At 40.3% G+C, this 13,722-nt stretch overlaps 1 protein-coding gene across 1 annotated transcript; it reads right to left on the bottom strand.

Moving 5' to 3' along the window:
- Positions 1-539: 539 nt before the first annotated feature.
- Positions 540-2,110, bottom strand: LOC125377787 (arylsulfatase I-like). Its single transcript, XM_048391808.1, has one exon. It carries the CDS (start codon positions 2,108-2,110, stop codon positions 671-673), a length of 1,440 nt encoding a protein of 479 aa, XP_048247765.1. The 3' UTR covers positions 540-670.
- Positions 2,111-13,722: the final 11,612 nt, after the last annotated feature.

Raw genomic sequence — 13,722 nt, forward strand, 5'->3', positions numbered from 1 at the left:
TTGGTTTATAAGTATTAGCACACATGCCGGAATTCCTTCAATTCAAATCTCAATATTTCATCATTCTATTTCAATTTCCGAGTAATATAGTCCCTTAATGTCATCTCTGGCAAACATTTAGAAGCTGACGGTAGCCTGAGGAGTTGTTCTAATCTGGAATAATGTTGAACAAATCATTTCTAAAAATGCACTTTCCATTTAAATACAAATAAATAGATAATAAAAATGGCCCTTTGGACGCGATGCATTGATATATTTATCCCGTATAATCCATTGACGTCACAATGAAATCAATGGTCCTGAAGAGCTCTGATAAAGGTGGAAGTACTTCTCTAATACCCATGGAAGTGTCACAACAACAAGAATTGCATCCTCGAATGAAACAATAAACCAACAGAAAGGGCATCGTAGACTGACAATTTAATTTGTTTCAAACAAGATTTATATCACAGTTCCAGAGAGGAATGCATCACTTTATTCCAAAATAGGACATTATTTTCCTACATGATCCGGTTTTACAGAGGAATTACATGTCAAGCAAATCAGATACAAAATAATCACATGACTTTAGGCACAACACGTCTCTCGGGGGATCGAATGGTCACGTGACTTTAGGCACAACACGTCTCTCGGTGGGTCAACTGGTCACGTGACTATATCGAAGCAATTTCTAGCACCAGCCGGGGCTCCAGCTACCGTTGAAGTTGACTGGATTAGATCGAGGGTCAGAGGGTGGGTCCATTGCAGGCACCCGAGTCCCATTCTTCCGGGCAAGCATCTGCAGCAGGAAGTTGACAAGGTCGGGGTTGTCCTTGGAGATGTCCTGGTGCTCTGTTGGGTCGGCACTGATATTGTACAGCATGACGCTAGGAAGGGGAGAATCGTCCATGATTGGGACGTCTAAGTCAAAACCAGGGAGAGGGTACCATCCCGAGTATCCAGGGTCTCCAACGATCAACTTCAGGTCTCCCCACCTGAGAGCTGCAGCATAGTGGTCGTCATAGATGTTGTAGACAAATTGATTCCTTACGCTACTGTCTCCATTAAGGATCATGTCGACCTGACTCAACCCATCAATGTCCAGTTGGCTGGAGTCTCCCCCTGCTATGTCCAGTAACGTGGGGTACCAGTCCACAGCGTGGAACAGACCAGGGTGAGTGTAACCTTTCTTTTTCAGCAGAGTCTTGCTGTAGACGAAACCCGCTCCCCTGGTACCTCCCTCCCATAGTGTGTTTTTTCCGCCCCTCAGAGGCCAGTTATTGGCACCTTCTGAAGGAGGCCCACCGTTGTCTGTTGTAAACACAAGAAGTAGGTTGTCCATGAATCCAAGGTCCTCAAGGACAGTGGTGATGTTGTACACAGCATCGTCCAAAGCGCTCACCATGCCACTGTAAACCTTCCTATTTAAATCATGAATGTGGCTGTATCTGTCTGAATATTTGACAGGCACCTGCAGTGGCCCATGTACAGCTTGAAACGGCAGATATAGATACATCGGCTTGGACTTGTCGTGGTTCATTATGATGTCAATGGCTCTCTTTGCAAACACGTATGTGGAGTATTCCCCTTGAGCGCCCTTGTACACATCTGTCATGTTCCTGAAGTCATAACCATTGTAATCAGCCACCTTATCCCTGACATGTGTGAAGTAGTCCTCCATACCTGCATAGTAGCCCATGAAGGTCTCAAAGCCTCTGTAGGTGGGCGTGTACTTCCAATCACAGAAGCCTAGGTGCCATTTGCCGACCATGTGGGTATCATAGCCGAGGGTCTTCAGCCTCTGTGGGATGGTGGTCAGATTAGCTGGCATATACTTGGGCTGTTCTATGAAGACCACACTGTCCTGGAGCCCTGTGTGGTATGGAAACTTGCCTGACATGAAGCAGTTCCTGGAGGGGGAACACAGTGGCTGGACGTAGGAGGAGTTAAGGATGACACCACCATGGGCGAGGCGGTCAAGTGTCGGGGTCTTGATGTCGGGGTTAATCCAGCCAACATCATTCCAGCCAAGGTCATCGGCCACAATGAAGACAATGTGTGGTTTGTCTGCAGCAGTGCTGATTTTTAAACACAAAGCGACTATAATAGCGAGAACAACTGAAAGCTCCATGTCAATGAAGTAACACCTATACATTTGGCGACACAGTATATATACCCAATGAGAAGGTGTAATCTATGTCTCCTGCAGCGTTTAGGTCAATATCTGTTTTTTTACTCTTATCAGGTGACGTTACATGTGCAAGGCTACATTCTTATCAGCGTTTAATCATTGTTATAAAATTTAATACATAGACGTCCGTGAAAATACTTATTTTTCCTGTAGACGGACTCAAAAGTAAATTCAAACAGAAGAAAGATCGCTCCTCAAATATTATAAACATGGGGTGTATTTGTTAGATTGTGTGTTGTTTCTGTGGTGGGAGGCAAATGGTTTAAGTTTACGAGAGTTCACCCTAAAACCAGAGTTCGATTCCCCCAACATGTATGTTATGTGTGAGGCACGTTTTTTCTGTAAGGCATTTGTTCAGTTCCTTCATGGATTATGGAAAATAGAATGCGAAAAGCCAGACCCACCTACTCAAGTAATAACAGTCGAAACAGACATGACCAGATGACTCACAGTCAACAAACAGTTGATCGATGACAGATTCGAATAGCACCAGAACTGTCAGAAATAGGTCATAACTGGCCAGTAATGAATGATTGCCAGTTCTGGGAAGTGAGCTACCAATTCCCGGATATTGCGAAATTCACCACCCAGAAAGCGAAAAAGGGAATTGAGCGACGAGAGGATGGCCTATTTCAAGGGGGAAAGTCGACTGACCAATGGTACGTTATGTTGTAGATAGTTGTGATGTGGGAACCCGGTGTTTGTAACGAAGAATGGACCTTATTTTAGTCAGCGTGATACGCACCGTCTCTCGTTTTGTTGAAACTATCTTTCCAACTATCTTAGGCACCATAATTTCGACTGAGATTGAAGCCCTGCAAACGATGTCTCTTAACTAAGTGTCAAGCAGTTCAGGTAAAGGTACGTCTGTTATTCAAGATGCAGGCTATTTCTGAGCACAAAAGATCACAATTTCATAAAATAACAAACGAAATAACGTTGGATACAACATATGTGCTAGCATTTGCATGAAACATGCATTTGTGCCCTTGTACACAGTGCGATCAAAGTCATCAAATCCACTGTATAAGCATAAAAGGTCTTACACAAGTCTTTATTTATTCGTTTATATTTTCATTCATTTTCTTCTCCTAATATTCCGTTTAATTGTTTATGGTATTCATTCATTCAACCTTCAGGAACCTATAGTGCAAAGGCACTGTACTTCACTAGATAATTCCTTGTTATCTGGTTTTTCATGTAGTGATACCATTAGTCATCATGCAGTGGACAGCATGATCTCAGTGTAATATTTGTTGAAATGTAGGTCATTATTTAGGTAACATGCACGAGGTATTTTACCGATTCTAAGCGTGTCAGATACAACAATGATCTGTAAAGCAACGAAAGCAATGAGCTATTTTCAAAATAACATTTCACATCATGCTCTAGTTTTGAATTGGTCAGAGATTAGATTAAAAGTAAAATATGTTGTGGCATGAGAGAGGTTGTGGCATGAGAGAGGTCGCCGCCTGATCACATTTTGATAAACACACACCACACCTGTGTTTCATGCACACAATAACATCTGGATGCATTGTAGTCAGATAGAGATCTTTAAAAGTACAAAAGGGAAGAACGCACCTTTAGGTTTCTGGACACACCTTCTATATCCCAGAATTATCCTGATTTCTACAAAGGCAGCACAAGATGCTTGCGGATGTATGTGACGGTTGTTAATTGCTGCTGAACAACGTACTACGAGTGTACACGCTGACAAAGACGACTATTCATGTCATCTCCCGCCTCAATATATTGACACAGAGCTACCAAACATCACCAAAATAACCACACACTGACAGAAATATTTAGTGAAGTTTACTCACTAAGTGAATTTCCCTTACTTGTCAGGAGTTTTTTCAAACCAGTTCGTAAATATTAAGACTAGCATAGGTTGCCCATCGTAGACAAGTATAATGTATAAAACAGTCAGTTACTATCAATCTTTCTTGCTAATTTTGCATCCCTGTTGAAAGCTGCTGAATACAATTTGCAAAGGAAAAACGTAAATGACATAAACAATATAGGTGACATATAATGATTTTCACTGGTATTTTAAATTTATTTACACAGTACTACGAATAATTAAATATTTAAATGAAGTGCTCACATGATTTGATGCACTGCGCGAAGTAAGACCTGTTTTATTACACTATAGGTCTTGATTATTGATCAGATCGTCTTGACTGTGCGCCGCCATTTTATTTCAAGCAAATGCAAGGGATATAAGAGGTGGAATCTGTTTGGTCAAAAGGAGGGACAACTAGGGGACATGACTCATAATAGCCAATGGTGGCGCTGCAACAGAGCTTGGAAAATCAAGCCTACTTCGGCAAATCTTGAAACTGAATTTTTATATCTGAAAAATAGAACAGAGCTCTTTGTAGCCAGTATATTCTGTGTGCGTCTCCCTTGCACGAAGAATATGTTCTTTGCTGTTGTTGCACGAGCACCAAGCTCCCTCGCGAGCTGATATTTACAATGCATGGTACACAGCTCTTCATAATTTCTTGGGTTCCTAAAGTAGAATTTTATCAGTCGCGTGTTGTTAATACAAGCTGACGGAGATTATAGGATATGTAAAGGCCCGGACAAGGATAGATATGTTTACCTGCTTCTTTTCTCGTCAAGAGTTGATTGCTTAAAATATAAACTTTGTTATAGTGTCAAGACGCATAGTATTTTTTTAGCTTTTAAGGATTATTTGGTGGGCCTCGGCTACATTATCTTTAAGGAATGGAGAGTTACTCAGGCTTTGCCCTCTACATAGGATACCCCTTCTCTCCACCGCTGCAACGTGACATCTACCAGGTAGGGTAGTAAATTCGCTGTTATATAAGAACCTTCTGGCCGCTGATACTTATCAAGTTAGTAGAAAACACTTTTTGTCAGTGAATGGAGACGTTCAACAACACTGGCCTCACTACATACACATGATCACACACATAATTATATGGCTCACTCAGTTCAACTGACAACCACATAACACTGGCCTGACTGGACACAGCACACGCACATGCAAATTGGCATGCATAACAAATCACTTATCTCTACACCAAGCACAGAACGGCGACGCAGACTGGAATAACAATCGCAGAAACTTTAAAACACAACTATGTCTTCATCATGACTGACTTGCTTAGTTCTGTACAATTCGTCAAAAGTCCCCACCAACTTCATCAACGTCGAGAAACATTAACACTCACTGATCAGACAATCGCAAAGCTATTGGTGCTTTCACATAGGAATGTAGCAACAGCCAAAGCGAGAAACCAGAAAGGCACACACAGACTACCATTAACATACAGTAAATATGTTAATCAATGAATAGAGCACTAATAAGACATGAAACCCACAGGCAACTCTTGCTCCCCTAAACACACTTATATTTACAGAAACAAAATACAATACGTTGATAAATCCCCCAAATGAAATCAACACTAAAACAAGTTTTACCTGTCTGTAACAAAACAACAACCACCTTCACATTACAAATCTCCACCACACTGGAATATACCCTACATGCTCACTCATCGCAAACAACAGAACAGATATGCTATTAATGCAAAAGAACCCTTTCCATATGAAAGAATAGAATTCATAAAAAGACGCAACACCCATACACCCGCAACAACCCTAACACCACCAACATCTCTTACAAGCCACACTTTATCTGGTTGTCCTCAATGAGATGACTGAGTCTAGATTTCACCTACAAGGTCCGCGCGTCTAAATGTCTACCTCAGGTCCAAACCTGTTACTATCTCTATCACTTACAATAAGTTGTCCCTTTCCACGTCCGTGCTATAGTGTTTTAACAACACACACAGCTAAACCTCAATACTGTTTCCCCACGTCAGCGCTCCCGATACTCCAAACTTCAACCTAACTTTATATTATACACAAGCTTCATAATTCAAACTATTCCCAATCCACATGTTGTCATCTCACATGTCCGCGTCCTTGCTCTCATTCCCCATGGATCCAAGCTTACTTCCAAACAACCCATGGCCACCACCCTCTGTACACATCTTAGAACCGATGCATTTGGTAAGAGGCGACTGCACTTGTCGTAAGAGGCGTATATCGGGATCGGGTGGTCAGGCTCCGTGACTTGGTTGATGAATGTCATCGTATCCCAAATGCGTCGATCTATGCGCATTATGTCAATCACTGGATTGTCTGTGCCAGACTCAATTATATAATTGAATATTGTTGACTGCGGCGTTAAAAAACAAAAGAACAAATTCAGATTTATCTGTATTAAACTCAAATGCATGCTCGGACCTAAACAAACCAAGTAATAATTTTTTAATCGCCCCAACTCCGCATTGCCTTCCCTTCAGTACCCCAAGCAAACAACCCCTCAATTGCTTTACCAGCTTCCAGATGATTCCTGTTCAACAAAATAAACTTTCAGTTTAAAAAAACAACATTAATTTATTTCTGGTTTGGGGACGCATATACCCAGTGCAGTACACTGGTAACAAAAAGTCCCATGCCTTTAGCTCCCTTAGAAGCAAAAGTAATAAGTTCTTCCGGTTATGGAGCACCCCCCTGCATGCCCATGGCTGTACAACTTTTGAACAGCAGCCCATATGTCTCTAGCTACGAGTATCTTAATAACACTGTTGTACGCAATTCGTGATTACTAGCAAAGAGTCATGAGGGTAGCGATGCTTTATGGTGGGAATATAGTTAAAATGAGTCTATATTTATTTTCCATACTGACGGTCATAGTTCCTTCGTCAACATACATTTCGTGGGGAAAAACAAGCGTTTCCCCGTAACTACGATTCCGTGTCAAAGTTAAGTTCATGTCGATGCACTGTAGTGTCATTACAGTCACTCAAAGAATAATCGTGGAGGAAGAGTCCACCTTTTTCAGGATGTTTGCCTTGAGGAAAGTTAATTTTGTACGTTGGTATTGGAAACGCTGGCGACAGAAACATTGTGAACGTTTATGTGTGACTTTTTTAGTATCTTATATTTCATCGTAATGTTACTACAATGCAGATTCAATCTGATTGACGCGTCCGCCTATGGTCTGTTTACTGCAAAATCGTACCGATAAGGGGGCACGGGTAGCCCAGTCGTCTAAGGCGCCGCGACTCGGTGTGCAGAGTTGTGTCTCCTGGACTCGCCAGAAACCTATGATTGTGGGTTCGGATCCCGGTTCGCCCCGATTATGTTTCTAGGTTTGTCAGCACCATACCCGTGCTCGTGGGTTTCACCGAAGTGGTAAACGTCTGATACCTGCATCACTTCGGGCTTTCCTCCCACATTAAGCTGACACGCCGTGAAATAACTGGAATAATGTTAAAAGCAGCGTTAAACCCAACTCACTCACTCACTCGTACCGATAAAATGCAAAATAGATTTACATTTGAAAGCAAAACTTGGTCTTAAATGGTATAATAGTATAAAAGTTATTTGTCCAAACCGACTCATCAAAATAATTTCAGACATTGTCATGAGGGGTAGAAAGAAACTGTCATGCATGCAATTGTTGGTGGTGTAATACCTGTTTTTACAAGGGGGTCCGCACTGTAAACTGAACAGCCTTACATTCGCACGTTTCGCATGTGTTCGGCTGGGCTACTACTGTTTTCTTCTGTCATAAAATCCTGTCAAATGAAAAGTCTGAATCAGGAGCGTATCTTTCTGCAGTAGTTATTAAACGGAATATACAATGGGAATCTGTTAAATATTCTCAAAGCAATGTTAATGATGTTCTTGGTATTTCTATTCAGCTAATTTCAAATAATAAAATAAACAAAACGAGCTCAATATATCATTACAATATGGTACAAGATGAAAATCACAGATGATTTGAAAACCTTGGTATTTCACGTTTATGATTATTGCAAGCTGGAGGGGATGTACTGACAAAACTGAGACCTGAATGAAAGCTTCATGTTAGTGAAAGAGATGGTTAAGATCAGCCAAGTTTCAGTCAAATTATTATTTCAGTTGACAGAAACAGTGAGAGTGACAAAGAAAATATTACGGTATAGACGTTTGAGACTATCCCTGTGTTTCGTGATGCCATTCAGCTGCTTTGTCGATTGCACAGACCTCTTTGTAACAACAAGCATTAAACCACAAACAATTACATGAAATGTCGTTTCTTAAACACTTTTGTTCGACACTTCATGACAATGTCTGAAATTATGATGACGAGTGGGACAAATAAACCTTCTAATGCCATTTAAGACGAATTTTTGCCTTTGGTTATATATATATATATTTTGCATTGCAACGATACGCTTCTGCAGCAAACGGACTGTAGTGAGTTGAGGCATGTTATATTCCGGACATGGAAGGTAACATTACATTGAAATTTGGTCTCTATACTGATATAGGGTCTCTGGTAGTTTCTACCCTCTTCATATAAAGTAAACCACTCCCCTTAACTTAAACCATAATCTTTTGTGAAAGGCATAGCCTCGAGTTTCACCTCCAATATGCAGGTAAAATTTGATCGTGTTCCCCCGAAGTTGTCAACACAAGACGGATTACTCAAGTGCGCGTGAGGCAACGCAAAATAATAAAAAATATAAGCTAAAGATTTGTTGGGGTTTTTTTCATTTTTTTTTTTAAAAAAAGGGCCATACGGACAATGATATTATCCTTACCGTTTTTGGTGTTTAATTTAGTGAAAGGTAGACTTTTTTCTGTATTATTTCTTCCCTGAAACTTTACACAGGCTAAACCATAATCTGCCCTAAACTTATAACAAACCAAGTACTAACTTGATGTGGGAGCAATGCGGGCATGGATGACGTCACTCTTGATGACGTCAGAGGGACGTCATAGTTGGTCAGGACTCCGAAGGAACCTGGAGGGACTGTAAACTTTCATTACTGGCAGGACTATTTCGCCTCATGTGTGGTAGGCCTATTTCAGTTTGCACTGTGGGGGACTCCAAACAACATGGGTATGGCAGGCAAGCAGGCCCCTAAGCCTGCGTTGGCAAGGATGTGGCAGGTCCAGAGAGATCATGGTAGGATTCCGGGTTGGCATTTATGTGAAGCTGTTTGTGTTTGCTTTTCAGTTGCAATGATCAATGACCCGATGTATGAAGTGTTTTTAGTGAGTTGGTATTGTATGTGAATGATCTGTCAATGATGCTTCTGTTTTGTTTATATTTGTCATGCTATCTTATACAGAGATGTGGCTGGTCTGTGACACAAACATTTCTTTTAAAGGCAAATCACAGAATCCTGTCAATGACCACATCATTTTTGCGGATAATCAAATACAATCAATAGCGCTTTACGTGCATTAGAAGCACGAACTGAAACAGAAAAACGTGATGATATAACCGCTCTTAGTTATCTGACCGGAATGTAACCACATGATCAAAACTCCTTTATGATGTTTATCGCTAGCCAAATTATTATTTCTCAAAAAGCTCACTTGGCAGTTTTTTGTAAGTAGTATCACTCACAACGTGATGGCTTGTTTTTTTATTTTATGAGTATTAAAAGACATGCAGCGAACTGCGTTGAATAATAATCACGATATTTCGCGATTCTATTTCAAGTTGCCAGGACTAAAGACCCTCAACATCTTCTCAGACAAACACTCAGTCGCTGATAGCAAAAACAAGAATTGTACTAGTATGAACCAATGCCTGACTTATCATAACTATCCTTACAATGCACTTTCCATAAAATAATGAATACATGGAGGCGAATGGGATAAAAAACATCCCTTAGGACACGATGCATTGATATACTTCCTCTGTGATTCATCGACGTCACAATGACGTAACGCCAATGGTCCCGAAGAGCTCTGATAAAGATGAAAGTACTTCTCCAATACGTACAGAGGGGTGTCACAACCACAACAATTCCTTCCTGCAGAATCATTTTTCTCAAACAAACAAAAGACAGCTTGGGCAATCTGAAAACGATTTAAGACCGAATACTGGCAAGATGATTTTCATCCAAGATATACATCGCAGCTCTCAATCAATGTGGCAGACAGGAATGTTAACAAAATGCGTCACATTATCTACAATAGGATGGTATCGTTTTACACGATCCAGTCATACATACGTAGACTAACATCTAGTCTCTGAAATGAACATATTTTACAGAAAACAAAATTGTTAAATAATAGCTATAAAATATAATAAAAAGGAGCCCAGTGATTTTCTTCATTTTCACAGACTAACCAAATCTGCAGAGCAAAAATGCTTAGAATTTCACAACACATGTACAGATTGCTATCACTCATCACTGACATGCTTCTAAAAGTGAGTGCGACAAGGGTATTTACTACCCCTACTACTCCTCCCCAAACACCCCTTCTCACTGCAAGGAGTGGGCCTATTAGCGGATTGCAAGTGTCCAATGTCCAGAAATCCATGAATTTGAGAAGTTTAACTTTAATTCAACAACTATTTTTTTCTTTTCAGGGACAAGATGTTGGTCTTGATCTTTCAAAAACTCATCCAAAGATTTCAAAATTACTTAATATTCCTCCAAAGTCTAAATGTTTTGTTTGCACTATAAATGGCAGTTTGAATGATATAGCATGGAACAGGAGGAAAAGTATTCACTAAGACGGAGCATATCTACTGATTGAAAAAGTTTCAAAAGTGTTAGTACATCAGGAATGTTCAATGTATGATGTGTGTCAAAAAAGTCTAGTTGATGACGCTTGTGTGGACAATATTGTAAGACGACTTGTGACATCATTTAAAAAGACATTTATATATTTGTATGAGTGAGTGAGTATGGTTTTATGCTGCTTTTAGCAATATTCCAGCAATATCACGGCGGGGGACACCAGAAAAGAGCTTCACACATTGTACCCATGTGGTGAATCAAACCCAGGTCTTCGGCATGACGAGCGAACGCTTTAACCACTGGGCTACCCCGCCACCCTACGGAACTGTAGACTGATGCTCTGTATACTTGCTTTCATCAGCGATAAAGCGATTTAACTCTTCAATGCCCCTATTAATTTTTACCCAGAAATGCAAAACGTTTGGAAATCCTCCCCTGTCCTCATCAGGTTAACAATCAACGAACTAAAGAAAAAAAACCACACAGATATTTTATATGTTTCCAGGTCTCCAAAGTAATCACCCATGTTGTCTGGACAGAGTGGCAGGGTCAAGAGCAGGATCGGGTCTGGGCTCAGTGTGGGGTCATGGGGAGTGGAAGGGGTGTCTCAACATGTGCTAATACTAAACACTAATGACAGCCTGACTGACCGATTATTAAAAGCATACATTATTTTGTGCTGTATTGGAAATATTTTTTTCAGGGTCTGTATGACAGACTACTACACAGGCACAAAGACAGATGAGAACGAATAATCACGTAAATTACACATACTGTCACGTGATTCGGTGATAAAATAGTTCTCGGGTGTTCGAATGGCCACGTGACTACTGAAGCACCGTAGTCATGGAGCAATTTCAGAGGCATCCGGGTCCCATTCTTCAGGGCCAGCATCTTCAGCAGGAAGTTGACAAGGTCGGGGTTTTGGAGGGGGAACACAGTGGCTGGACATAGGAGGAGTTGAGACGGTCAAGTGTCGGTGTCTGGATGTCAGGGTTGATCCAGCCAATGTCGTTCCAGCCAAGGTCATCTGCTACGATGAAGACAATGTGTGGTTTGTCTGCAGCAGTGCTGATGTTTAAACACGAAGCAACTATAAGAGCAATGGCAACTGTAAGCTCCATATTAATGAAGTAATACCACTACATGTGGTGAGTCAGTATACATGTATATACCTAACGGGAAAGCAGGGTTAAGAGCAATATCTCTCTCACTCTTTTCAGGTCACGCTACAAGTGCATTCTTATCACCTTTAAGTTATAAAACTTAATATATAGACGTCCGTAAAACTAGTTCATTTTCCTAGTTAATGTTTGTGGGTGACTTAAAAGTTAATACATACGAAAAAAAGAATGTTTCTCAATACATCACATGGTGTGTGTTTTTCTGTGATGGGAGGCAAATGACTAAAGTTTCCGAGAGTTCACCCTAAAATCCGAGTTTGATTACCCCAACATGTATATCATGTGTAAGGCACGTATTTTTTTCTGTAAGGCATATATCCAGATTTTACTGATTATAGAAAATACGGCGAAAAGCCAGACCCACTAACTGGTGTGATAACATTCAGAACAGAGGACACGACCAGATGACTCACGGTTAACAGACAGTTCTCAGTGGAACTGATGTTCACCTGACTATCACATTGCATAGTGAGTGTTAGATGAGAGTAGCACCAAAACTGACAGAAATAGGTCATTAGTAGGCAGGTACCTTTGGACTGAGTGGGGATATACAGTTCAGGGAAGTGAGCTCTTATTCGTGGAAATCTTTATATTCACCAAATAGGCCAAATAGAGAATTGAAGTAAAAAGCGACCTCAAAATTGTGACAACTTATTTGAGGGGGAAAGGTTACGGACCAATGGTAAGTTATGATGAAAAAAGCCCGAGTTTTTAACGAAAAGTGGACACTATCTCTCTTAACTTAGTTGCAACCAGGTCAGGTGAAGGTACGACCGATAATCCATGTGCTGGCTATGTCTAAGCCAGAACACAAACAGTCATCAAGATTCAGTGTTTAATTGCTTGTGAGATTCATTCATTCAACATTAGCCTCATGGACCTATAGCGGCAAAGCACTGTTCTGCACTAGGTACCGTCACAGTAAGCTGATTTTTCATGTAGTAATACTGTTAGTCATTAAGCATTGTGACAAACAATAATTAGGTATTTTCTCTGATCTGACTGGTTAAAAAGTGCTGTCGAATGAGAATGACATCACTGATTTTTTTTGTCTCATTACCATGTATGTATACATTAATCAGTGAGTCTATTTTTGAAATCATCAACAAGGAGGAACAGATCTAGATGCAACTTTTCCCTTACTTCAACACGGGAGATTTCGATGATATATTGAGCAAATGGGACGTCTATTCATTTTCTGAGATACATAAAGACATTGATGGTAAATGAAAACGTTTTCCATTAATTTCACAATCATAATCATAATTGATATAGTTTTCTTGGGCTTGACAAAAAAAGTTTAAAAAATAGACTTTCATACACCCATATAATTATGTTAGTTTGTTTACTCACAACAGCTATTAAAGATGAAAACCGTTCTGAGATGGCCCCTGATCTCGGAACTACAGACAGAGTTTCCAGAGAGACCAACGTCCTAATTTCCAGTGACCACTTCGCATGGCTTGTTGCAAAAACAGAACAGGGCATCATGGATGGGAACCTCTACGAAATCTTCTGGCTGCAATACCTCCTGGGTAGTTAAAATATTTTGAAATAAGACAGTGAAACATAAAAAGATAGATGAACACATACCTAAAATTCCAACGCAGATTCGATGAACATCAGCAAGAGTAAGACCCCTACGTCATTGCCATAATAACAATGTAAACGTCACTAATGTGTCATCACAAAAATTTGCAATAATGTACTGAGAATGACAAAAATCTTAAACATAAGTTAAATATTTGGTTTTGTTAGATTTGAGTTAAGTTATTCTGAATGGATG

Source organism: Haliotis rufescens, unplaced genomic scaffold, assembly GCF_023055435.1.
Source record: "Haliotis rufescens isolate VD_foot unplaced genomic scaffold, xgHalRufe1.0.p SCAF_99, whole genome shotgun sequence".
NCBI lineage: Eukaryota > Metazoa > Mollusca > Gastropoda > Lepetellida > Haliotidae > Haliotis > Haliotis rufescens.

What these genes read in the sequence shown, in the direction of transcription:
- LOC125377787 (XM_048391808.1), bottom strand. Translation starts at nt 2,110, where the DNA reads ATGGAGCTTTCAGTTGTTCTCGCTATTATAGTCGCTTTGTGTTTAAAA.